Here is a 27753-nt window from a genome sequence, read left to right on the forward strand (position 1 = left end):
TTTACTTCTTTATAATATCATGTATAAACAACTATTGTCCTGCTTTTTCTGTGTCATTAATGATAAAAACTAATTATTTTCAGGGAGAACAAAAATAAATATTTTCTAGGAATGATGGCCTACCTTGTGAAACATGATTTTGTTAAGGAGGTAAGTTGTGAAATGTGTTCAGTTTTAATTAATTTCTACGTTAACAAATGTTTATATCGCAAAATACGCTAAAGCATCGAAACAAATATTACTTTTTATGAATACTGTATATCAGATATTAATACAAAGGTAATTTAAAAAATTAAAATTTAATGCCATAATTCTTGTTTTACGCCACTTTTTATGATTGTTGCTTGTTTCTGTGACATTACCTTATATCAATCCCTACATTTTTTTTCTTTTATTAAAATCAAGTTTATTTACATAATCATTATAACATAATCATCATTATCATCATACATTACACATTTAGTGTCTACAAATACGTAATTACAACTTTTGAGTTTCTTTGTATACGAAAGCTTGAAGTTCGTACAAAAAGTTTTCTGCTGTAAAAGCGTATCATTAAGCTTCCAATAACTAGCACCTCGTGATTTTTCACAAGTACAGAGTTCAAAAGATATACCTAAGTGATCTGTAAATCTATTAATATCAACTTTAGGGGCTTTTCTCAAAAACATATCATTCAGTGGAAAAACTAAGTTTTCCGAAGCAATCACTTAGTCAATTCTACAATGGGATGTATTATTCACATTTCACTTTGTTAGGCCCCGTATACAGGTTTTCCCGCTAGATATCTAGCGATTTTTAAAATAATAGTTTTTCAAAAACATTGTTTAGAATATTAACACTTTTGTCATTGTTATTTGTATCAAGCTGGCAATTAAAGTCCCCCCACAATATGACATAATCTAGGTTCATAGCATTTTGATAAATCCCTACATAATATAATAAAAATGTATATACCTTGCATAGTTACAATGGTAATTTAATTCTAGGTATACATGTCATTCCTACTTGTTGGGCACACTCACGAAGATGTAGACCAGTGCTTCTCAAAAATTAGCCAGAAGTTAAAAGAAAAGGATGCTCTTACTATGCCCAATTTAGAAGCTCTGATTTTCAACTCACAGACTCCACAACCGCATGTTTCCAAAGTTAACACTGTCTGGAACATTTCTGGTTGGTTAGAACCATTTATTAATCAGGTTCACAACATAACGTTTCCGAAGATGTACAGGTAATTATCATTTTTCTGCATCTTTAGTATACAATTTACTGCAATGGTTTTTAAAAGGCTAACCGGTGTTTTAAATATGTTCTGTAAATTTTTCTTTACGAATTCAAATATGTGGAAAAATTGAAATAAATCAGCAATACCGATTCAATGTTCAGTTGCAACCAGCAAAGATCGTATAACACCTTAACTACATTTACTGAGAATCAAGGTGAAGTTCCAGTTATACTAAGATAGAAGTGAACGAAGTTACAAAGTGAAATTCAATTACCCGATTTGCAAATAAGGTCTTTAGTATCGTCATGAATTCTTTTCATAGCAATGTATATATCTTGTATAGATTGCACTGTATCAAATTTTGATCCCAACTTCTCAATACGTGTACTCTTAAATTATTTTTTAAACCAAACTTTAAATCTGAAATAATGCATAACATATTTAACAGCTGTTTTCTTATTGACATCATTTAAGACGAGAGTTTATTGCATCGGAGACAATAATAGATCACATGTCATAAAAAGAAATACAAATATGTAGACGTTTATTGCTTATCTAAGCAGTTTGAGCGAGGTAAAATAACAAGTTCCAATGTCCAGGGGATTCCAAATACATATGCATACACTTGTGTGTACGGAAAATTTTACTTGTTTATTTTTCAGTGCTGTGAATAACTTTACGGATTTATAACGCGCGTTATTCAATTTGTAAGTTCACCTGACGGCAGTTATTGTCATAACGATGTCAAAAATAAATTATTCAATGCTATAATAAAACTCTTAAAAATTAGCAGCCCGTTATATGGTATTTGTTTGAACATTAAGCCTTACTGCTGTTTTGTTTCCTTGATTTTTCGAGACATAAATATTACCGAAACTCACATTGCATTGCAATACACTCTGTACTTTTAACACATTCAATTATTTTATACATTTAAGGGTTCAAAAAGATGGAACTGGACATGTTTATGTGCAGTACAAAAAACTTTCGACAGAAGAACAGTGGCATCCAACATCGGATGAAAGACAACTAGAAATCTTTAAACTAGACGATGTTGGATGTCAAATGACACCTCCAGGCATTCCGAATCAAGTGCACCCTTACATGGCAGAAGAAGATATTCAAACTCTTATGAGGTTCAATGATATTTTGATATTATCGGTCCCAGATTTGACACATTACTTTGAGGTTGATTAAAAATATATGATCTTAAAACACCAAAAGACATATCTTATAATTCTTTTTATTTGAATAAAAAATCAAAATTGTGAATGTTATTTGTGTATGAAAAATAATTATGCATAAGACAATTAATTTACGAAACAAATTTATTTCAGATCTCTTGACAAAGACTTCAAGCTTGCACAATTTACAGACGAGTGTACAAATTGGTGGAAAGAATTTCTGGCTAGTGAAATTCTGGGTTCAAATGAAGAAACTTGGCCAACCTTGAATCGAACTACCGAAGTAGACCCGATGTCAACTTTAAGTGAAAAAGAATTAGACTTGATTGAAAAGTACAAAGAAAAGAGATCGCAATTCAAGGAGGTAAAGAGCTTTACCATACCCCCGTAAACGAAGTTAAGGGTCAGGGTATACTAGTAATGGAATCAACCTATCCGTCCGTCCATTCGTCTGTCTGTCGGTAGAGACAATTTTTAGGTCTTCCCCATATAAACTTTCTAACTTCTACATACATGTAGTCTCAAAATTTGTTCATATATTGAACCCAATCTAAAAACACGAAGCTTCAGTTTCTAGTCGGACTGATGTTATAAATCAATGATTCATTCATTAGAAATTAAAAAGATAACAGTTTCAATAATATCGGTTCTGTACTTATCGTCAAAAGACGACTATTTCGATTTTTTATTTGAACAGCGAACAATTTTTTACATGTAAGTGCATGGTACTGTGCATTGATTTTAAATTCCTTAATTCAGTATAAAGTAACGTATTAAAATACTGTATTAATTCTAATTTAATATGAAAACCCGTTGTTAAAAATTTGTACGTGCTATTTTTTTACTAATTTGAATATGCGTAAAAATTGGAATCAAGCAGCAATATTAACTTGTATTCAAGCTCATCTCTGGAATATTTTCTGGTAGAATGTTCTATCAGTAGACCATATAGAAATAGAACTACATGTCCGCGACATCAGGGAGATGTACCGTGTTTACTAAATTATTTTACGTAAATTATTTTTGAGATTATTCAAATGAAATTTAATACCCGCTTTGTAAATATGTCCTATTGTTTGTATTGTACCATATCAAGAATACTTTTAACAGCAGATTTTAATAGAAAGTTCCGTTGTTATTAATTTATTGTGCGCCCTTAAAGCACATTGAATTTAGATCCCGACTTTTAAATACGCTCTTTTTTTTAAACCAAAGTTCAAATCTGAACTTATGCATGTTACCGCCTTTAAAATAAAAAAAAACCCCAGTAATCAAGATCTTTACATTGACACCATTTAAGGTGATAATATATTGCATTTGAGACAAGCTGATTAATTACACATCACCTAACACAACACACTTTAACATCGAAAACACCGCTATAAAATACCGTATGTGGGAAAGTTAATAACTTACATGTATCTAAGCGATAAGAGGGGTTATGAGATAAGAAGTTTCAATGTTTATATAAGTAAGAAATCAAATGAGTTCATGTTATTTTAAACACATTGGTTTACAAAAAATATTATGCATCTACAATTCATTGCTGTGAATAATTACGCATTTAAACTTTACGGATTTATAAGTATATGGTAATAAAATTAACATCATGAAAAATAATGAGTTATCTTATAAAAGAAACATGCACCAGCGGTAAGCAGAGGCAACTCTGGTAAAATGTATTATTCGTATTTACAACGTTTGCACATATTTTGGCTGAAAACAGTATGTCATATCCACATTACTTTGGGACAACATACATAGTTTCATATCCTTTTAATTGCCAGACAACGTAATTTGGCACGAAATGTTAATATATTTTTTGTATTATTTTGTTTCCTATAAACATTGAACACGTTGTTGTTTGATTTTATTTTGTTAAAAATGAAATTAATATACCGGTAACAATGTTGTGCTACTGCCTAAGTTCAATTAATCAAAAGTATCAGAGAGAGCAGAACATTTAACAGTGAATATTAATAAACAAAGCTCATCAGTATATAGTAATGAACTATTTATTATAAAACAAGTTCTATTGATTCTAATTTAATTGATGGTTACATTTTATAAAAATGAATGTGATTTGACTTAAACTAAAATTGTTTTATGCAATATTTACAGGTTTTCACAAAACAAGGGGCAGACAGAAGAAAGTACAAGAAAAATGACATGGTGGTCGTAAAGATTTCTAAGACAGAAGTTAACATTGGTGAAGTGCGCAGTGTAAATGGGGAAGACCTTGAATTGAACATTTTCAAAAGGAATAAGGGTTGCTTCACGAGTACTGATCATATTGTCAGTGTTAAACTAAGTTCCTGTTTTGCGACTGGTTTTCAATTAACTAACAGTAAAAACATTCCATCAAAGATTAAAGAGAGAATCGCGCAGGAAAATCTTAAGTTAGTGTGATTCACAAGATGCATTACATAAATAGAGATGCCAAGAATATCGAGATTTTCAATACATGATCAAACTTTAGTTACTATGATTTCTACCACATATATATATATATATATGATTACAATGAAACCGGTGCGGTTTTGAATCGGCTTTCAGTTTATATATATATATATATATATATATATATATATATATATATATATATATATATATATATATATACACAAATAAATACTTGGTGAAGATAACGATATAGAAAAAGTGTGTTTTCGTCAGCTTGAATCTTTAACTAAATCATTGAAGATAAATATAATTGATATATTATATATAACTAATTAATTCTGCATGTTTTGTGCTGCTCCAGATAGTCTCCTTGATTACTTATTCATTTAGGACAGACATTTATAGCGTTGAATATCATCTTGTCATTGTCAATTGATATCAATTCATATTCATGAGCAAATGTATTCTAAACGTAACAACAGCGTTAAGTTTGATTTGAGCATCTTTTGAGAGTTTCTTAACAAGTGGTTGTTAAGAAATACATTGTTATTGCTTCCAGAGTTATCTTACCTTTATTATTAAGAATAAATTCTTTATCAACAAGTTGTTAGGCGTTGCACACAGAAAAACTTAACTTCTGACATTCTTAACAAGCAGTTGTTAAGAAGTTTCAAATTCAGGTTTGTGAAGGATTGCAAATGTTAAACTTGATTCGTTGCCTAATTCTTACCAACCAGTTGTTAAAACCAACAATTTTTACAAATTTCCTCAATCTTTCCCAATGGCGTTTAGATTTCGGCATTCTTAACAATCAATTGTTAAGAGTTGCTCTCTGTGAAGCAAATTCTGATATTCTAACCAAGCAGTTGTTTACACGGTTTTGTAGAGGTTTACAAACCGATAACTTGATTTTTTGCTTGATTCTTGCCAACCAGTTGTTAGGACTTGCAAACTTTGCACTGTGAGAGATTATGGCATTCATAACAATCAGTTGTCATATTTTGCATCAAAAGCCATTTTTGATAATCTAAACATGAACTTGTTACATGCAGTAACGGTTTTATTGTAAACACAATTTTCTTAACAAGTAGTTGTTAAGAAAATTTTATGAATCACAAACTGCTACTGATTGTTAAAAGTGGATTTTAGCAGTGTCAAAATAATTTTTATTTAGTTTGTAAAAGCTATTCTTAACAATCAGTTGTTAAGAAATGCAAGCTTGGAATATTCTACCTTACAGTTTTCTGAATTGTTTCTCGTTGTATTTTTATTCACAATTTTTTATAAGCCTTATGTCTTGAAATCGTCTATTATGTTTTAAATAAGCAGTTGTAAGGCAGTAGCTTAAACGTGGTATTCTTAACAAGCAGTTGTTAAGAAAATTCTTAAACCCTACTCTTGCAGTGATGAGGGAAAGCTGATATTTTCCCTTCACAATTCATGAGTTGTCAGACCATGCTTGGTTCTTTTGTTGTTATATTTTTTAATACTGAAATCAATTTTCTTAACAAGCAGTTGTTATTCATTGGAAATAAAAACTTTATTAAATGTGCATTGTTTTCAGTTGTTTTCTATATAATTAACAACCAGACAAAGAATTTGATCAAATGGAATTGATCAAGTTAAAATGGAATGTGTTTATTTCTCTTCTAGGATCAATAGTAGGACATTCTGAAAAAACAAGATTTAATTTATTGTCCAAAAAGGGATAAAGTAAATAAATGAGGGCTGTTCTTTTATTGTTAAAGGATTTGACAATATATAGTTTAATGCAAAGACATAAATGCTACTTGATATTTATAATTGTATCATTTAAAAGCTATTTCATACACAATAGTTTTTAAGAGCCCATATGAACAGATGAAAAACTTTAATATTACATGTATAGATGAAAATCAATTACTTTCTAATCCAATGTCACTGCAAGATAATTCCCCCAAACTGTCAGGATGAAGATCATCTTGGTTTTCTAGAGTTAAAATATGTAATAAAATATTATACAGGTATAATTTTGATTGGGATTGTTTATCTTAAAATTTAGTGTAAATTGTTCATGCATTTATATTAAACATCTTATTATAACCCAAAGTTGATTTTTACTTACAAAAATAAATTTAAGTGTTAAACAATAGAAACTATTAATTATACATATTACATGAATACTTTTGAAGATAATGATACATTGACAAATTGAATTCTCTTTAATTGCTGATTACAGCATTAAAAAGGACATACTATACCTTCAAAAAGAGAGTCAGAATCATTGTCAGAGCTATGGTCTGGCTCATAATCAGGGTCTTTCACTGACAAGAAAATAGGATAAAATTCATTTAAAGCTACATTTACTGTGTATTCAATAGTATTTTTAAAATTTTGGAAACCGTACAAAATTTGTCCATTTGATACGCCAATTAAAAGATACCTTTTTGAGTGTGACAAGTGTGACTTATTAATGTTGCATTTGGTCAAAATGAATACGGAAACCAATAAAAATTTTCAATGCATAGTTATGAAGAACAAATGTTTACATCTGTGTGGAAAAGGATGTCATTTACTGAAAGTGAGACAAATGGTCAGCAAATTAGAGAGAGAGAGAGAGAGAGAGAGAGATCGAGATCGAGATCTGATACATTTGAGATGGTGTGAATAAATATTAATCTTTATTCTCACCAGAATTATCATCATCATCATCACTAAGTCTATCATTTCCAGCATTCAACAGACCTTGGCCTTGCTTTGGCACTGTTCCTGAAAGTAAACAAAAACATAATTATAAAATTTTCTCTCAAACATCAGCTAGAAAATAAGATATATTGCAAGAAAGAGAGGTAGATAGAGAAAGAGAACAATAAATTCAGTTCTCTAAAGTTTAATTAATGATGACACTTAACCTGAATGTCACTACAGGCGTGCAAAACTGAGAGAGAGAGAGAGAGAGAGAGAGAGAGAGAGAGAGAGAGAGAGAGAGAGAGAGAGAGAGAGAGAGAGAGATAGCAATATCAATGAAGAGAGGTAGAAAGATAAATTATTATTCTTCAGATTAATTTATTTTTTCTTTACACATTCAACCTGAATGTCACTACATGTGTGCAAAACTAATATAAGAGAGAGAGAGAGAGAGAGAGAGAGAGAGAGAGAGAGAGAGAGAGAGTAAATACATGTAAATTATAATCAATATTTATTCTCACCAGAAAGAGCATCCTCATCTGTGTCATCATCATCACTAAGTCTATCATTTCCAGCATGCAATCGACCTTTGCCTTGCTTTAACATTGTTCCTAAAAGTAAACACAAACATTTATAACATATTTACTGGAATGGACATATTCTCAAAAATCAGCTACAAAATGAGGGATATAGCAACAGAGAGAAAGGTAGAGGTAGAGAAAGGAAGAGAGATTTCAAAAATATTTTTGATGATGTTTGATAAATAAAACAAAATTAATCTTTAACTATGCATCAACTGATATCATTAAGAGTGAGAGAACTGAGAGAAAGACAGAGAGAAAGAGAACAAAAACTTCAGTTCTCTTAAATTTAAATTAACCATGACACTTAACCTGAATGTCACTACATGTTTTAAACACTGAGAGAGAAAGAGAGAGAGAGAGAGAGAGAGAGTAATGAAAAAAATAAGGACATAATGAAAGAGAAATATGAATCAATTTTCTTATTTATACACTTTCAATCTGAATGTCACTACATGTATGTAACACTTATATAGATGAGAAAAAAAGAGATTTCAGATGGTGTTGAGTAAATACATGTACATGTAAATTATAATCAATATTTAATCTCACCAGAAAGAGCATCCTCATCTATGTCATCATCATCACTAAGTCTATCATTTCCAGCATGCAATCGACCTTTGCCTTGCTTTGGCATTGTTCCTAAAAGTAAACACAAACATTTATAACATATTTACTGGAATGGACATATTCTCAAAAATCAGCTACAAAATAAGGGGTATAGCAACAGAGAGAAAGGTAGAGGTAGAGAAAGGAAGAGAGATTTCAAAAATATTTTTGATGATGTTTGATAAATAAAACAAAATTAACCTTTAACTATGCATCAACTGATATCATTAAGAGTGAGAGAACAGAGAGAAAGACAGAGAGAAAGAGAACAAAAACTTCAGTTCTCTTAAATTTTATTTAACGATGACACTTAACCTGAATGTCACTACATGTGTGCAACACTGAGAGAGAAAGAGAGAGAGAGACAGAGAGAGTAATGAAAAAAATTGGAGACATAATGAGAGAGAAAGATAAATCAATATTCATCATTTATACACTTTCAACCTGAATGTCACTACATGTATGTAACACCTATATAGATGAGAGAAAGAGAGAGAGAGATAAGATTCAAGATGGTGTTGAGTAAATACATGTAAATTATAATCAATATTTATTCTCACCAGAAAGAGCATCCTCATCTATGTCATCATCATCACTAAGTCTATCATTTCCAGCATGCAATCGACCTTTGCCTTGCTTTAACAGTGTTCCTAAAAGTAAATACAAACATTTATAACATATTTACAGACATTTTCTCAAAAATCTGCTGGAAATAAGGGATATAGCAACAGAGAGAAAGGTAGAGGTAGAGAAAGGAGGAGAGATTTCAAAAATATCTTTTATTAAGCTTGGAATATCTTTTGAGTGTAAGAGAGAGAGTGAGAGAGAGAGATAAAGTGGGAGGGAAATAATTAGAGGGAGAGAGAAAAAGAACAAAAAATTCAGTTCTCTTAGGTTTAACTTGATGATGACACTAAACCTGTATGTCACTACATGTGTGCAAAACGAGAGAGAGAGAGAGAGAGAGAGAGAGAGAGAGAGAGAGACAGACAGACAGACAGACAGAACAATGAATAGAGTGAGAGACGGGGTAAGAGAAAAGTTCTTTAGTTCAACTCATTTTTTAAACACTTTCAACCTGAATGTCACTACATGTGTGCAAAACTGATATGATTGAGGAGAGAGAGAGAGAGCGAAGAAAGAGAGAGAGAGAGGGAGAGAGAGTTTATATTTTAGATGATGTTGTGTAAATACATGTAAATTATAATCAATATTTATCCTCACCAGAAAGAGCATCCTCATCTATGTCATCATCATCATCACTAAGTCTATCATTTCCAGCATGCAATCGACCTTTGCCTTGCTTTAACATTGTTCCTATAAGTAAATACAAACATTTATAACATATTTACAGACATTTTCTCAAAAATCTGCTGGAAAATGAGGGATAAAGCAACAGAGAGAAAGGTAGAGGTAGAGAAAGGAGGAGATATTTCAAAAATATCTTTTATTAAGCTTGGAATATCTTTTGAGTGTAAGAGAGAGAGTGAGAGAGAGATAAAGAGGGAGGGAAATAATTAGAGGGAGAGAGAAAAAGAACAAAAAATTCAGTTCTCTTAGGTTTAACTTGATGATGACACTAAACCTGTATGTCACTACATGTGTGCAGAACTGTGTGTATATATATATATATATATATATATATATATATATATATATATATATATATATATATATATATAATAGATAGATAGAGAGAGAGAGAGAGAGAGAGAGAGAGGGAGGGAGAGGGAGAACATTGAATAGAGTGAGAAACGGGGAAAGAGAAAAATAAAAATCAATGTTCTTTAGTTTAACTCAATCTTTAAACACTTTCAACCTGAATGTCACTAAATGTGTGCAAAACTGATATGAGAGAGAAAGAGAGAGAGAGAGAGAGAGAGAGAGAGAGAGAGAGAGAGAGAGAGAGAGAGAGAATTGAGTAAATACATGTAAATTATAATCAATATTTATCCTCACCAGAAAGAGCATCCTCATCTATGTCATCATCATCACTAAGTCTATCATTTCCAGCATGCAATCGACCTTTGCCTTGCTTTGGCATTGTTCCTAAAAGTAAACATGAAAACATTTATAACATATTTACTGGAATTGACATATTCTCAAAAATCAGCTACAAAATGAGGGATATAGTAACAGAGAGAAAGGTAGAGGTAGAGAAAGGAAGAGAGATTTCAAAAATATTTTTGATGATGTTTGATAAATAAAACAAAATTAATCTTTAACTATGCATCAACTGATATCATTAAGAGTGAGAGAACAGAGAGAAAGACAGAGAGAAAGAGAACAAAAATTTCAGTTATCTTAAATTTAAATTAATAATGACACTTAACCTGAATGTCACTACATGTGTGCAACACTGAGAGAGAGAGAGAGAGAGAGAGAGAGAGAGAGACAGAGAGAGTAATGAAAAAAATTGGAGACATAATGAGAGAGAAAGATAAATCAATATTCATTATTTATACACTTTCAACCTGAATGTCACTACATGTAAGTAACACCTATATAGATGAGAGAAAGAGAGAGAGAGAGATTAGATTTAAGATGGTGTTGAGTAAATACATGTAAATTATAATCAATATTTATTCTCACCAGAAAAAGCATCCTCATCTATGTCATCATCATCACTAAGTCTATCATTTCCAGCATGCAATCGACCTTTGCTTTGCTTTAACATTGTTCCTAAAAGTAAATACAAACATTTATAACATATTTACAGACATTTTCTCAAAAACTCTGCTGGAAAATGAGGGATATAGCATTAGAGAGAAAGGTAGAGGTAGAGAAAGGAGGAGAGATTTCAAAAATATCTTTTATTAAGCTTGGAATATCTTTTGAGTGTAAGAGAGAGAGTGAGAGAGAGAGAGAGATAAAGAGAGAGGGAAATAATTAGAGGGAGAGGGAAAAAGAACAAAAAATTCAGTTCTCTTAGGTTTAACTTGATGATGTCACTAAACCTGTATGTCACTACATGTGTGCAAAACGAGAGAGAGAGAGAGAGAGAGAGAGAGAGACAGACAGACAGACAGACAGACAGACAGACACAGACAGACAGACAGACAGACAGAACAATGAATATAGTGAGAGACGGGGTAAGAGAAAAGTTCTTTAGTTTAACTCATTTTTTAAACACTTTCAACCTGAATGTCACTACATGTGTGCAAAACTGATATGATTGAGGAGAGAGAGAGAGAGAGAGCGAAGAAAGAGAGAGAGGGAGAGAGAGTTTATATTTGAGATGATGTTGCGTAAATACATGTAAATTATAATCAATATTTATTCTCACCAGAAAGAGCATCCTCATCTATGTCATCATCATCACTAAGTCTATCATTTCCAGCATGCAATCGACCTTTGCCTTGCTTTAACAGTGTTCCTAAAAGTAAATACAAACATTTATAACATATTTACAGACATTTTCTCAAAAATCTGCTGGAAATAAGGGATATAGCAACAGAGAGAAAGGTAGAGGTAGAAAAAGGAGGAGAGATTTCAAAAATATCTTTTATTAAGCTTGGAATATCTTTTGAGTGTAAGAGAGAGAGTGAGGGAGAGAGAGATAAAGAGGGAGGGAAATAATTAGAGGGAGAGAGAAAAAGAACAAAAAATTCAGTTCTCTTAGGTTTAACTTGATGATGACACTAAACCTGTATGTCACTACATGTGTGCAGAACTGTATATATACATATAATAGATAGATAGATAAAAAGATAGATAGATAGATAGATAGAGAGAGACGGAGGGAGAGGGAGAACATTGAATAGAGTGAGAAACGGGGAAAGAGAAAAATAAAAATCAATGTTCTTTAGTTTAACTCAATCTTTAAACACTTTCAACCTGAATGTCACTAAATGTGTGCAAAACTGATATGAGAGAGAGAGAGAGAGAGAGAGAGAGAGAGTTGAGTAAATACATGTAAATTATAATCAATATTTATCCTCACCAGAAAGAGCATCCTCATCTATGTCATCATCATCACTAAGTCTATCATTTCCAGCATGCAATCGACCTTTGCCTTGCTTTGGCATTGTTCCTAAAAGTAAACACAAACATTTATAACATATTTACTGGAATGGACATATTCTCAAAAATCAGCTACAAAATGAGGGATATAGCAACAGAGAGAAAGGTAGAGGTAGAGAAAGGAAGAGAGATTTCAAAAATATTTTTGATGATGTTTGATAAATAAAACAAAATTAACCTTTAACTATGCATCAACTGATATCATTAAGAGTGAGAGAACAGAGAGAAAGACAGAGAGAAAGAGAACAAAAACTTCAGTTCTCTTAAATTCTATTTAACGATGACACTTAACCTGAATGTCACTACATGTTTTAAACACTGAGAGAGAGCGAGTAATGAAAAAAATGGAGACATAATGAGAGAGAAAGATAAATCAATATTCATTATTTTTACACTTTCAACCTGAATGTCACTACATGTATGTAACACTTATATAGATGAGAGAGAGAGAGAGAGAGAGAGAGAGAGAGAGAGAGAGAGAGAGAGAGATTGAGATTTGAGATGGTGTTGAGTAAATACATGTAAATTATAATTAATATTTTCCTCACCAGAAAGAGCATCCTCATCTATGTCATCATCATCACTAAGTCTATCATTTCCAGCATGCAATCGACCTTTGCCTTGCTTTAACATTGTTCCTAAATGTAAATACAAACATTTATAACATATTTACAGACATTTTCTCAAAAATCTGCTAGAAAATGAGGGATATAGCAACAGAGAGAAAGGTAGAGGTAGAAAAAGGAGGAGAGATTTCAAAAATATCTTTTATTAAGCTCGGAATATCTTTTGAGTGTAAGAGAGAGAGTGAGGGAGAGAGAGATAAAGAGGGAGGGAAATAATTAGAGGGAGAGAGAAAAAGAACAAAAAATTCAGTTCTCTTAGGTTTAACTTGATGATGACACTAAACCTGTATGTCACTACATGTGTGCAGAACTGTATATATACATATAATAGATAGATAGATAAAAAGATAGATAGATAGATAGATAGATAGATAGATAGATAGATAGATAGATAGATAGATAGATAGATAGATAGATAGATAGATAGATAGAGAGAGACGGAGGGAGAGGGAGAACATTGAATAGAGTGAGAAACGGGGAAAGAGAAAAATAAAAATCAACGTTCTTTAGTTTAACTCAATCTTTAAACACTTTCAACCTGAATGTCACTAAATGTGTGCAAAACTGATATGAGAGAGAGAGAGAGAGAGAGAGAGAGAGTTGAGTAAATACATGTAAATTATAATCAATATTTATCCTCACCAGAAAGAGCATCCTCATCTATGTCATCATCATCACTAAGTCTATCATTTCCAGCATGCAATCGACCTTTGCCTTGCTTTGGCATTGTTCCTAAAAGTAAACACAAACATTTATAACATATTTACTGGAATGGACATATTCTCAAAAATCAGCTACAAAATGAGGGATATAGCAACAGAGAGAAAGGTAGAGGTAGAGAAAGGAAGAGAGATTTCAAAAATATTTTTGATGATGTTTGATAAATAAAACAAAATTAATCTTTAACTATGCATCAACTGATATCATTAAGAGTGAGAGAACAGAGAGAAAGACAGAGAGAAAGAGAACAAAAACTTCAGTTCTCTTAAATTTTATTTAACGATGACACTTAACCTGAATGTCACTACATGTTTTAAACACTGAGAGAGAGCGAGTAATGAAAAAAATGGAGACATAATGAGAGAGAAAGATAAATCAATATTCATTATTTATACACTTTCAACCCGAATGTCACTACATGTATGTAACACTTATATAGATGAGAGAGAGAGAGAGAGAGAGAGAGAGAGAGAGAGAGATTGAGATTTGAGATGGTGTTGAGTAAATACATGTAAATTATAATTAATATTTTCCTCACCAGAAAGAGCATCCTCATCTATGTCATCATCATCACTAAGTCTATCATTTCCAGCATGCAATCGACCTTTGCCTTGCTTTAACATTGTTCCTAAATGTAAATACAAACATTTATAACATATTTACAGACATTTTCTCAAAAATCTGCTGGAAAATGAGGGATATAGCAACAGAGAGAAAGGTAGAGGTAGAAAAAGGAGGAGAGATTTCAAAAATATCTTTTATTAAGCTTGGAATATCTTTTGAGTGTAAGAGAGAGAGTGAGGGAGAGAGAGATAAAGAGGGAGGGAAATAATTAGAGGGAGAGAGAAAAAGAACAAAAAATTCAGTTCTCTTAGGTTTAACTTGATGATGACACTAAACCTGTATGTCACTACATGTGTGCAGAACTGTATATATACATATAATAGATAGATAGATAAAAAGATAGATAGATAGATAGATAGATAGATAGATAGATAGATAGGTAGATAGAGAGAGACGGAGGGAGAGGGAGAACATTGAATAGAGTGAGAAACGGGGAAAGAGAAAAATAAACATCAATGTTCTTTAGTTTAACTCAATCTTTAAACACTTTCAACCTGAATGTCACTAAATGTGTGCAAAACTGATATGAGAGAGAGAGAGAGAGAGAGAGAGAGAGAGAGAGAGAGAGAGAGAGAGAGAGAGAGAGTTGAGTAAATACATGTAAATTATAATCAATATTTATCCTCACCAGAAAGAGCATCCTCATCTATGTCATCATCATCACTAAGTCTATCATTTCCAGCATGCAATCGACCTTTGCCTTGCTTTGGCATTGTTCCTAAAAGTAAACACAAACATTTATAACATATTTACTGGAATGGACATATTCTCAAAAATCAGCTACAAAATGAGGGATATAGCAACAGAGAGAAAGGTAGAGGTAGAGAAAGGAAGAGAGATTTCAAAAATATTTTTGATGATGTTTGATAAATAAAACAAAATTAACCTTTAACTATGCATCAACTGATATCATTAAGAGTGAGAGAACAGAGAGAAAGACAGAGAGAAAGAGAACAAAAACTTCAGTTCTCTTAAATTTTATTTAACGATGACACTTAACCTGAATGTCACTACATGTTTTAAACACTGAGAGAGAGCGAGTAATGAAAAAAATGGAGACATAATGAGAGAGAAAGATAAATCAATATTCATTATTTATACACTTTCAACCTGAATGTCACTACATGTATGTAACACTTATATAGATGAGAGAGAGAGAGAGAGAGAGAGAGAGAGAGAGAGAGAGAGAGAGAGAGAGATTGAGATTTGAGATGGTGTTGAGTAAATACATGTAAATTATAATTAATATTTTCCTCACCAGAAAGAGCATCCTCATCCATGTCATCATCATCACTAAGTCTATCATTTCCAGCATGCAATCGACCTTTGCCTTGCTTTAACATTGTTCCTAAATGTAAATACAAACATTTATAACATATTTACAGACATTTTCTCAAAAATCTGCTGGAAAATGAGGGATATAGCAACAGAGAGAAAGGTAGAGGTAGAGGTTTAACTCATTTTTTAAACACTTTGAACCTTAATGTCACTAAATGTGTGCAAAACTGATATGAGAGAGAGAGAGAGAGAGAGAGAGAGAGAGAGAGAGAGAGAGAGAGAGAGATATAAATCAATACTACTGTGTAAGTTTAAATTGATGATGACACTTAACCTGAATGTCACTACATGTGTGCAACACTTAGAGAGAGAGAGAGAGAGAGAGAGAGAGAGAGAGAGAGAGCAAGAGAGAGAATTTAGATTTGAGATGGTGTTGAGTAAATACATGTAAATTATAATCAATATTTATCCTCACCAGAAAGAGCATCCTCATCTATGTCATCATCATCACTAAGTCTATCATTTCCAGCATGCAATCGACCTTTGCCTTGCTTTGGCATTGTTCCTAAAAGTAAACATTAAAAGTAAAACAAATATTTAAATGAAGATTTTCTTCTAAATCAGTAATGAAAATTACAGGTGTATTCGTAATCCAAATAACATGCAAATTAAATTTAAGGTATAAAAATAAAATGAAAAAAATCAACGAACTGAACTGTTTCAAAATGTTAAATAAATTTTGTAGCTTAAGATATCATTTGATCACAAATGAAATGTCATAACAAGAAATAATGTTCAATGAATGACTACATGTAAAAAGAAAACTAGCTTGCACAGTTATAACTATTCAATCTGATATTACACCATACCTAAGGTTCAGAGAAAACTTAATCAGATCTGACATCAAAATTCTTTGTTACTCATTCCCCCCCCCCTTCCAAAAAATAAATAATAATAAAAATAATAATATAAATATATTTGAGTAAAACCTACAATTGAAGGAAAAAAATATATAAAAAATAATGACTTTAGTATAAATAAAGTGACCTTTGAATATTGAAATCATTTAAGAATAAATATAATTTGAAATGAAAAACAATGAAATTGTCTAAAATATGTTATAACTTACAAGAAAACAGTAATTGGGTCAATAAATAAGCATTTAAAAAACACATACCTGAGTGTACAATGTTTAATCAAAGAGTTTCAATTATGTAATTTACCGGTAATCTGAACAAAGTTCATCATACTACTTTACGTATGCATCTGAAATCTAAGAGATATAAAGCAACATTGACTGTATCACTCAAGTTTGCAAGTAACTCTCTGAATTCCAAATGAAAATGATCTACTTGACCATCCTTCTGATTTACCATGCTATAAAGATACAATGCCATGTTAATTTCAAATAAGGAGTTATGGTTCAGCATGTTCAATGTGTTTTCAATGAAAATAACAAAGAAATCTTTAAAGCCAGCCCTGTGATTGTCATTGTACACATTTTTTAATGCTTTATAAGAAAAAATAACTATTTTTCTGATCACATTTTTAACAGTGTCAAATGCATTATGTAGCAATTAGAATATTTTGATATCAGTACAGGACACCTATTGCACTCAATACATACTGGGGGTAATACACAGTAAACAAAGCATACTGTTCCATACCTTTCTCTCTGAAAACCTTGGCTTTTTGAGATCAAAGGGGTCATCATCATCATCATCTTTTAAAAAAATATACAGTTATTAAAAATTAAAATTATTGTTCGAATTGGAAAATAAACCTAACAGAACATGTTAACCTGGAGTTGATATTATTTACTGAATGCTAACAGTATCCATTCAAAATTATTTCATCCATTTTGACAATAAGTTGTTCTGTTCTTGGTACTTATAATATATTTTGTCCTATATGTAGTGCGGATTCTTCAATGTAACACATCTACATGTTACATATTTATTCACACAAGATTTGTTTCACATCTCACATGGAACTCATATCCTTTCTTTTCAGAACCTGGCAGTCACAGTGAATTTCATCAGACACCTTTGTATCTTGATACCTTTAATTTTGTATACCAACACATGTATTTACATTTTCAACTGTCTTTGTCTATAATAACATTACTAATTAATTTTGAAGCCTATAGCCAAATAACTTCATTACAGACGAGTGATACAAAATGGGTGTGCCATATAGCCTAATCAAAAATAGTATTGGCTGTGCCGCGAAGTAATACACAGCATGTGCTACATGAAAAAACAGTGGTTTTGATATGTTGTTTTAAAGTGTACAAATTGGGAATATTAATTATACATATAAGTATTAAGGAATCGTTCTATGAATATTATGAGGTGATAATTTCGGTCAGAGTGTGGTCAAATTTATCACAAAGCCCTTTGGGCTTTATTGGATTTGGCCATCCCCCAACCAAAATTATCACCTTATAATACTCAAAGAATGATTCCTTACTCCTAAAATAAAAACAGATTCAACCTTTTCACACATTGATAAAATATCAGTCATAATTATAAACTGCCTCACCTGTAACTTCAGTTGTCTTCATCTCCATCTTAGTTTTCTAGAAACATATTTCAAAAATTACATTAAATGCAAAACAATATCTTTAAAATAAAATAGCAGCATGCCATTGAAATTGATCATTTAACTTTTTAAGTGCTCTAGAAGTGTTTTACATGTACAGTACATGTACCATCAGAATCTCCAAATCTAATATATCATAATGTAGTATGCCTATTATTTATAGTTAAAGTTTTCAGTAATACACACTCAACTTATATAAATGCTTCTCATTTGTGAAAATATTTTAATAAAATTCATTTTCAAACATTAAAGCACACATTGTTTGATTAAGTGATCTTTTCAAAGAATTACATGAAAGTGTTGCCTCCAAGGAACATTTTCATCACCATAATCATAACGTATTTCTTCTCCAATATGTATATCTTGTAGAGCAAACAAACACAGCCTTGGATAATTATTGAAAACTTTCAATTTCATTGTTGCATTTGCCTTCTTGTCATCATTGACATAACGGCACATTCTTTCTGGTACATCTGTAGCATCAACACTACAAAATTGAAACAATTCTAAAATAATATGCCCCAGCATACATGTAAAATTCTATGAAACTCCTTAGTTAATCTTACATTTATTTACTAGTAAAACTCCCAAAACTATCTAGTTTTCCGAGTGGAAATGGATCAAAAGACTGCCCCCCCCAACTCTCACTCTCTCTCTCTCTCTCTCTCTCTCTCTCTCTCTCTCTCTCTCTCTCTCTCTCTTGAAAGAGTAATGTTGTACGTCAACAAACTAGTTACAAGCAAGATGAATATTATATTACATATTATTTAGAGACCTGAAAAAAAATCTAAGTTGATGTTAAATACAGGATATATTACAAAAAATGCTATTATTAAAACCAAAACTAATTAAAGCAGATATCATTACATATCACTGAAAATATTTAAAAATGTAATCTAAAATATCATGTATTAAATTATTTACTGTAATAATTCTGATTATGTGAGAAAGAATAGGAGAAAAAGAGAAGAAAGTATACCGATATCAAAACAAAAACTCACACATGTTTCCCATTCCATTTGAAATGAAACATGTAACTGTGTTTTTTCTTCCTGCGTTTTCTCTCTCGAATTTCTGCCTCTTTTTCACTTATTCGATTGCCAACATACTCTAAAAGAAAGGCCCCCTTTTGGAAAAATGCTGTTGTAAATACACCGAATCCTGTAAAATTAAAGTCAAATTAATAATTGGAATAATTAGCATGCAAAGTACATTTGTCATTTGTACACAGAATAATTATTAATAGAAATATAATATTACTTTAAACATGTTCAGAAATACATGATGACATTTATGTATGTACAATTATAAGACAGGGCTCGACACAAATTCTCTGTACTTTATTCTAGCTGACAAGTGTTGGTTCAGTTTTACTAGTCTGCAGGCAATTTTATAATTTTGCCAAAAATAAATGTCAAAACAGATATAATAAGAACAATCACTAAAATATCCGATCTGCACAAATTAATGGATAAAATAGGCAATGCCTGCTGTCCGATCCTTTTCTTTTTGAAATAAAATCTTGTTTAAAACTTAAAAATAAATAAATATAAATATTTAAGTCAAATTAATTCACAATTTTAAAATGGTTGTGATTTATGAAAATACATGATAACCAGTCTTGATATTTTGTTCAAGATTCCTATAAATTTTGTCAAGTTTGATCAAAGTCTATCATATTTCTAAAGCTTCCATATCTCTATTGCAGCAATGTGTTAAATCAAATGAAGATCACTTATTGGTTATTAAAATTTTTAATCATTAAATCAGATGATGTAAATAAGGTTTGAATTGACTGGCCATTATGCTAAATAGCTAAAATGCCCTCAGGGTTTTCCAGTAAAATTTAGATACTGGTAATTGTAAATTATACCAAGTTTTTAAGCAGAACATTTTATCATTCCAATAGAACTGACAAGACACAGCCAGGTTTTATTAGTCCTACTTAAAAACTACTTTCGTCTTCGACCAATAAGGCAATGGGTTATAAAGTTAATGTCGAACCCTGTAAGTATAAAGGTAACAATTAATACCTATAGTGTTATTAATGAATCGTTTTTCAAATCCATCCTTGTCTAAACCTGCTTGACACCAAAATTTAGCATCCTCATCTGGCCTTATTCTCTTCGCCTTTTTAAAAAAATCATAAATACAGTATAATTATATGTACATATTGGATGTATCACATCAGTATTATATATGTAAATGGATGCTCTTTATAAAATCTTTATCTGTAATTCAAATGGTCTTGTTTAAGAACTTGTTGTATTTCAACATGATATGTCAAGTCATACTGTATTGAAAACTCATTTTGTTCAATACTTGTAATCTACCTTCATTGGGTTTACTGCTTCTTTATTCAAGCTTATCTGCACCTGAAATACATTTTTACAGTACATGTACACGTACAAAAAAAAGAAAAATGGAAAAACTGTACTTACACAATACAGTAATTGACACATCCATAGATCACATGGGAGAAATTCATTTTAAATCCCTTGTTTGGTTTTAATTTTCCGGGTTGACCGACAGGTTTTAAAATTAGTCTTACCGGATGTTATGATTAAGCCATTGATTTAGTGATAACCTTACGCACGTGCTTTAACAAGTACCTTTTCTTTTCAGTAAAATATACAGAACTGGATGTTTTTAAAACTAAATACAAACAACTATTGAAAAAATTAAATTCATAATTATTATTTATTTTATGCATCATATTAAGACCGGATTGCTCAGAACTACTGTACTGCGAGGCGATCGACATGTCATAAATGTGATAACTGAGTATCACGCATTGTTCCCACCGTAAGGGTCCTTCACCAGCTGTAAGAACTTGTTTAGCAATAATCATTATAATGACAATGATGCTGATATGCATAATTTTTACAGTTTTATAATTCAAAAATTTGACCATGGCTCAATATTATTGTTTCTTCTCAATCAATTTTTCATTTTCATTGCGTCTCCAAATTATCGTAAAACGGTTCGTGTTAATTATAGACTACATGTAAGTATCGGTATGGTCAATCACCAAACAAATATCACCTTGCAGGACAAGTGTCGCCTGAATAAACAAACCGTGACACGGGTCCCGCTTCTAACGCCTTGAGCCATTTAAATGACCAAGTAGGTGTAAATTAGGTATGGCGCTTGGAGATACAAGGCGACTTCGAGGTAGCGAGAGTAAAAAAATATAGATTATGAATAACGGCCTTTACGGGACTGCAGTTTGACTTCGAGGGATCAAAGTTCGAGCCATCGAGAATTACCTGTATGTCAATCGAGGGCTTCCAACTAGTATTTCAAGAGCGGCGGTTACGACTTACTTTTGTTCTTTCTACTTTGATGTGCGTTCACAGTTTGAGATGGCAAGATACAGATACAGACACACGTATAAGTATTCATCGTACAACATCATGATCATGAACATGTGCATATGTAATGATCGACTCTAATCCGGGCCCCGACACATTTCGAAATACTTTTTAAAAAGTTACTTCCATTGTTCATGATTATGGTAATTTTAACGACACTACAACTTACAGGTTTCGTCATGATAAAGCAAAACATCCAATATACATGTCACTATGTGCTCACAGTGCTGCTCATGTATAATAAGCCTACCTGGCTACCAGCAATACGGTCTACTTTCACTTTCACAGGAAGTGAATATTACCCTAAGATCATTCTCAGGCCAGAGCTTTGAAATACCGAATGTGACTGGTCCTTCTTCTTCTTCTTCTTCTTCCCCGTATAGTTCAGACCGCCATCTGGTGTAATATCGAACAATATATGGTCCGATGTATTTGATGCGCGGGTATAAAGCTGGGTATAAAGCTGGAGGGTCGGTCAAGGGGGGGGGGGGGGGGGGCACCCCCAATGAAAATTCAAACAAATTAATTTCACATTGTAAACTTATCATCAAAATGCATCAAGTTGAAAAAATATCTGGATCCGCGCATGGTAAGATCATAATTATACATGCATATGAAATAAATATGACCAAGTAAATTCATCTTAAACCATGCAGCTATTAGGAAATGGGACAGTTTATTAATGTAGACTCATATGTTAACTTTTAGACATAAGAATATTTTTATTTTGGTCAGTTGTGAAGTTAAGTGTAATGCATGTAAGACTTTGTATACCTGTTGACTTGTAGTAAAAATTGACCCGCTGGATTTATAGTGTAACAGAGACACTTATTGCCTCTGCTGGGGTTTGAACCCGGGTCATCCGGCACGCTAGTCCAGCACTCTACCGATCGAGCTAAAGGGTTAACCCACTAGCCAGAGCTAGTAGGAATGCCATATACTTGACTCTACCACATTGTCCCCCTCCAAGGAAAGAGGCGTCCCGACTCTCCTGGAGTGCCAGTGCCTGTGGGGCAAAGTTCTGGAGACAATCTCTCTCACCCGCCAGAGAATACCCAGGTCCCAACGTGGGCGCCAAATGTAACAGAGACACTTATTGCCTCTGCTGGGGTTTGAACCCGGGTCATCCGGCACGCTAGTCCAGCACTCTACCGATCGAGCTAAAGGGTTAACCCACTAGCCAGAGCTAGTAGGAATGCCATATACTTGACTCTACCACAATAGTAAAGGGGTAAATGTATTAATAATCAAGATTATATATGTATTGTTACTGTAACAACTAGACAATGTAACAGAAAGTAAACCTTAAACAAACCCAAGGTTGAATTTAGCTTTTTCCCCTTCAGATCTATTACTAGGACCCAAAGCAAATTACCCAGAACAAACCTTGAGGGACTCCTGGATGGACCAAGATAAAAAACTCATAAGCCCTTCCCAATTAAAAAGGCTGTTATATTCTTAATTTTCACTACCAACACTTAAAAGTTTTTAAAATTCAACCAGGATTACAATTTAAAACCATGCGTGCAATTTTTTTTTCATAACATTGATATGAGTGTCACTGGTTTGTTTGTAAATATGTACATGTATATTGTATACAGTGGTATATATTGGTAAACGACATGTATAAATACTGTATATATATAACCTCTGGTGAATGTTTTACACTATACATTTTGATGCTCCTGCTACATCTTTTCATTATACTGCATTGAGCCATTGCAGTTAAGATGTGACAAAGTAAACAAATATGGTTGATCTGTACAGAATGTATGGGTTACCCTGTAGTTATATTAAAATTATTTAAAAAATAAATATTAACATGGATTAATAAGGACCACAGTTTTACAAAGTAAGGTGACAATAGTACTAATTTTTTGGTGGCTGGACATAAAGAAATGTGTTCATGTCAATTCTCAAAATTTAAACTATAATTATACATAATAAAAATGGTGAGAATATAAATGTAGATTTTAAACTAAAATAGATTATAATACTAGTTTTTTATTTAGTAAATTACATGTTACCAAATGTAGTTTGCTAAAAATATATTTATGATTTTTTCTATGGAATAAATTAAATAAATCTTTTTTTTACTACAGACATGTGTTGTTTATAATATTAAAATGAGTGTCACTTGTTTGATATTTCCCTTTAAAACTAAAAGAAGTGAAGTTTGTGTTGTGTGCAATAAATTTCAAGTATATTACAGTATTCATCATACATTTCACAAAAGTTATACAGTAATGCAGCTAAATTTGCAATGGGATAAATGATTGCTTGCAAAATAATTCATGATTATTTGAAATGTGATGCATTAATTATTCAAGTTGTAGCACTGAGGTAAATCACAAGGTACAGAATGTTGATTTGACTGGAATAATCTGCCAAATTTTTTTTTTTTTTTTGGTGATTTGGTTGTTGTTTACTTGAAATATCAAACAAGCAAATTTTATTCTTGATATATCAATCCTACAACTCACAATTTGATAATGGCTGGATGATGGATGCATTCAGAACAAGATAGAGTTCCTGGGGAAAAATTGTTAGAGGAACAGTTGAAGCATTTCATGGATAGATCGATAGAGAGAGAGAGAGAGAGAGATGCATGTATGATGACCATAACTTTCCTTTCTTAAGAAATATTCTCTTCCAAAGTCTCAATATGGAAACTGCCAATGACACTGGTCTTTATGCAAATTCATAACAAAACTGAGAACAAAAATGCATTGTAATACCAGTGACCAGCCACATACATGTACTGCCTATTATGCATTGGGATGTTGGTTGATGATTTTTGCCATAGTTCATGTGCAATTCCTTTTACCTTTGATCTTAGATACACATCTGAACTACAATTAAAAAATTCTTATGACTTTTACTTATGCGCAGAACTGAGTGGAATATATTTATATATGAAGGTAATATACTGCGATTATAACAATCAATCAGTTTGGTCATTTTTTTGTACCAATTTTAATTCGCACAGCCCACTACAACAGTTCTATATTTCTATATGATTATATATAATTATTGATCATTCTTATTGATAATGCTCATTAGAACAATGAAAATTTGCTTATATATGTTTCATGAAATTGATAGCATATTTCTTTTGAACATTTGTTAAGCTGTATGGTAAAGAATAAAATACAAATTGATTAAAAAGCATTTCATGAAATAATGGTGCTGGTGCATGCATATTGTTTCAGAATATTTGTAATTATAAATCTGCATACATATAATAAATTTGTCAATAAAATATGCTTAAAGCTAAACTCAAAATGTCTTTTATTCACAAATTTACCCATTCAATTTGTATCCCAATCTTCATAAGGTAAATTTAGTATAGGTTTGAAATGCGCTCACATATTTACAAGTGATGAGAGGAGTAAATGGCATCACTAAGTTTTACTGTGTCTAATATTAATTTTATCTTGAAGGGTTGGCTATTGTGTAAATTTCTTTCATGATTGTATTGCATAGGCATGGATAACTTATCATTCAACAAGGATCTATTTTTACTATGGTAAATGGATATGCACATTTCTTTTGTTTACTGTCATATAATGTGTATGTGCAGATCCATGAAGGGGCATAGGGAGTTCTATTAAATGGTAAATTTACAATGTCAACATTATTAATTTGAAATTTCCAGAGGCTCTTGAACCAAACAAGAATTTTTGTCAACCTATTTTTCTTTCCAATTTTTTTTAACCGTGGTTGATAAAATTGCGGTTATGATAAAAATATAATTCAGAACAATTCACAAATAATTGAAAACACTTACTGCACGCTTTCCCCGTGAATAGGACATGGTTTATCTGCATCTATATTCTACCAAGCCTCAAACTAATAAAAAACCCACTAAAATATATTTTATATATCAATGATTTTGTCTGTTTTAAAAATACAATTAACTTGTGTCCTTGTCTAAGACGTATCACTGGTTTTTCTTGAAATATATTTGCAAAATATTGATACTACTAAGTTATAACACTCCTTACAATAATTGCTAATCTTGGATTTTATATATAAAAAAGCAAACGTTCTTAAACAAAAACTATCCCCTCAATGAATTAATCTTTAATGTAATCATTGATTCTCTCATCAGTTCTAATCGTTATGACTAATCTTTTCTTAGTCTTCTTTTAGATCTCTCTTTAAAAAAGTAATTATTTCCTTACTATCGTAAAAAATAAACTTACTGAGTGCAGTTCAGTTGACGCCATCTTTAAGCAACAGGAAGTTCTAATCGCGCATGCGCGCTTTTTAACCCAAATAGAGTAAAGTGTGTGAACTACTCTTCTGGATTGCACGAGGTGTGTTAAAAAATTCACTTACACACCGGAAACCCAAACATAGTACGATTTTTATTTTCTGAATCAAGGACGATGAGAATTAACGTTTCCGAATGAACTTACTTCCCACTACGCGAGTGCATGTAGTGGGAAGAAAAAATGTAGTGGGATAAAACGTGTGTGTTCATACTCATGTAGTGGCTTTCATGTGATTACAAACACACACACACACACACACACACACACACACACACACACACACACACACACACACACACACACACACACACACACACACACACACTCTTACCGTTATTATCATATTGTATTCAAAGGCGACTTAAACACTGGTTTAATTTAGGAAGAAGAAGCTGTTACAATGGATGGAAGCTGGAGTATAGTGGTTACCTTATGGCTGGTAGACCGATTCATAAAGCTGCATCAACATATACGTGTGTTGACAGGAAGCCGGACGTCGCTGATGGAGGAATAGCCAATCAGGATGGATACCTTTTCTATCAGGTTGAGGCTATCTGTGGTTCTTTGAAGTGTCCGCCTTATGTTCAGGGCAGAGAACTTGTCTGTGCCGTGTGTTCTAAGTAAACTGAACAGTGATGTTTTATTTGGCAGTTATAATTAAAACTGTTAATAAACAAATATCACCTTCTCTTTGTCTGTTATCAAAATTAAGATTTTTTTTTAATTTAATCAATTTAAGAGCAATGGGCAATAATATAAAAACATTGGTTAAGGAACAAACTAACAGTGTTTATCATAGCAATAAAAACAGTGTCGTATTTGATTTAATTACGAAATAAACAGCTAGTTAAAAAGTTCACAAGGATATAAATTTGGAAGGTCATGTGGTTAAATCCAGTGGAGCTCGAATGACTTCTCAGAAGATTTGATAACGTACCGACCAAGTCCATATCCCGGTGAAATTTTTAGCATTGTTGTTTATTACTTATATTTATATATGAAAAAAGGCAAATTGTTTAGAATCGTTCGAGATTACCGAGATTTTATTATTTCAATAATCCAAGCGAAAAACGATGCTAGTATCAATGTGACGTCACGAAAAAGTTCATACAGAATAAAATGTTTTCGCAATACTATAGGTTTAAACAAGGAATTCTATTTGCAAATGAAAATATTCTACAATAAAAAAGACGTTTATAACATTAACAAATAGTGACTGAAAGTAAAGACTGTGATTAATATGGCATAATCAGAAAGACATTTATTACTAAGATTAATAGCATTTGAAATTTTACATGTTATATTCAAAAGAACCTTAAACCTATAGAAATATACTAGACACATATTTAACTATCTGATTTAGCATACTTTATTCACCCCAAGATAATTGGATATTTTCAAAAAAAGATAAATTTTAACAAATAGCTTGCGAGCTTTCTCAATGCGATGCAAAGAAAGCACATACGTATTCAACCAGTTGACTCTGTTTTAGAAAATGAGATAATAATACATTATTATGAATAGGAAAACATATAAACAGAAAGCATTATAAATT

At 31.8% G+C, this 27753-nt stretch overlaps 4 protein-coding genes across 7 annotated transcripts in view; 2 read left to right on the top strand and 2 right to left on the bottom strand.

The window, feature by feature from the left end:
- LOC117690222 (uncharacterized) overlaps window positions 1-26886 on the top strand; it is a 55149-nt gene extending 28263 nt beyond the window's left edge. The window contains exon 6 of the mRNA XM_066068332.1: window positions 26581-26886. Coding sequence (XP_065924404.1) covers window positions 26581-26822 — 242 coding nt within the window. The 3' untranslated portion in view covers window positions 26823-26886. The remainder of the gene's footprint in view (window positions 1-26580) is intronic.
- Window positions 88-4923, top strand: LOC117686093 (uncharacterized). The gene is made up of 5 exons (XM_066068331.1): window positions 88-150; window positions 990-1231; window positions 2164-2361; window positions 2563-2773; window positions 4531-4923. Exons 1-5 carry the CDS (start codon window positions 112-114, stop codon window positions 4816-4818), a joined length of 978 nt encoding a protein of 325 aa, XP_065924403.1. The 5' UTR covers window positions 88-111; the 3' UTR covers window positions 4819-4923.
- On the bottom strand, window positions 6416-9981 carry LOC136269750 (uncharacterized). The gene is made up of 8 exons (XM_066068877.1): window positions 9894-9981; window positions 9230-9319; window positions 8613-8702; window positions 8001-8090; window positions 7483-7560; window positions 7053-7115; window positions 6716-6781; window positions 6416-6483 (listed from the first exon to the last, which is right to left on the bottom strand). The coding sequence occupies exons 1-8, from the start codon at window positions 9979-9981 to the stop codon at window positions 6416-6418; spliced, it is 633 nt and encodes a 210-aa protein (XP_065924949.1).
- On the bottom strand, window positions 18809-26479 carry LOC136270534 (N-lysine methyltransferase KMT5A-A-like). Of its 4 annotated transcripts, none has more exons than XM_066068335.1 (6): window positions 26127-26479; window positions 25709-25770; window positions 20878-20919; window positions 20578-20674; window positions 19546-19705; window positions 18809-19031 (listed from the first exon to the last, which is right to left on the bottom strand). In XM_066068335.1, the coding sequence occupies exons 2-6, from the start codon at window positions 25733-25735 to the stop codon at window positions 18824-18826; spliced, it is 534 nt and encodes a 177-aa protein (XP_065924407.1). In that variant the 5' UTR covers window positions 25736-25770; window positions 26127-26479; the 3' UTR covers window positions 18809-18823. The 4 variants fall into 4 exon arrangements, with proteins under 4 accessions (XP_065924407.1, XP_065924406.1, XP_065924405.1 ...); XM_066068334.1 differs by having other exon boundaries at window positions 25709-25785; XM_066068333.1 differs by lacking the exons at window positions 25709-25770; window positions 26127-26479 and adding an exon at window positions 22088-22331.
- Window positions 26887-27753: the final 867 nt, after the last annotated feature.

This window comes from Magallana gigas, chromosome 8 (genome assembly GCF_963853765.1).
Source record: "Magallana gigas chromosome 8, xbMagGiga1.1, whole genome shotgun sequence".
Taxonomy (NCBI): Eukaryota; Metazoa; Mollusca; class Bivalvia; order Ostreida; family Ostreidae; genus Magallana; species Magallana gigas.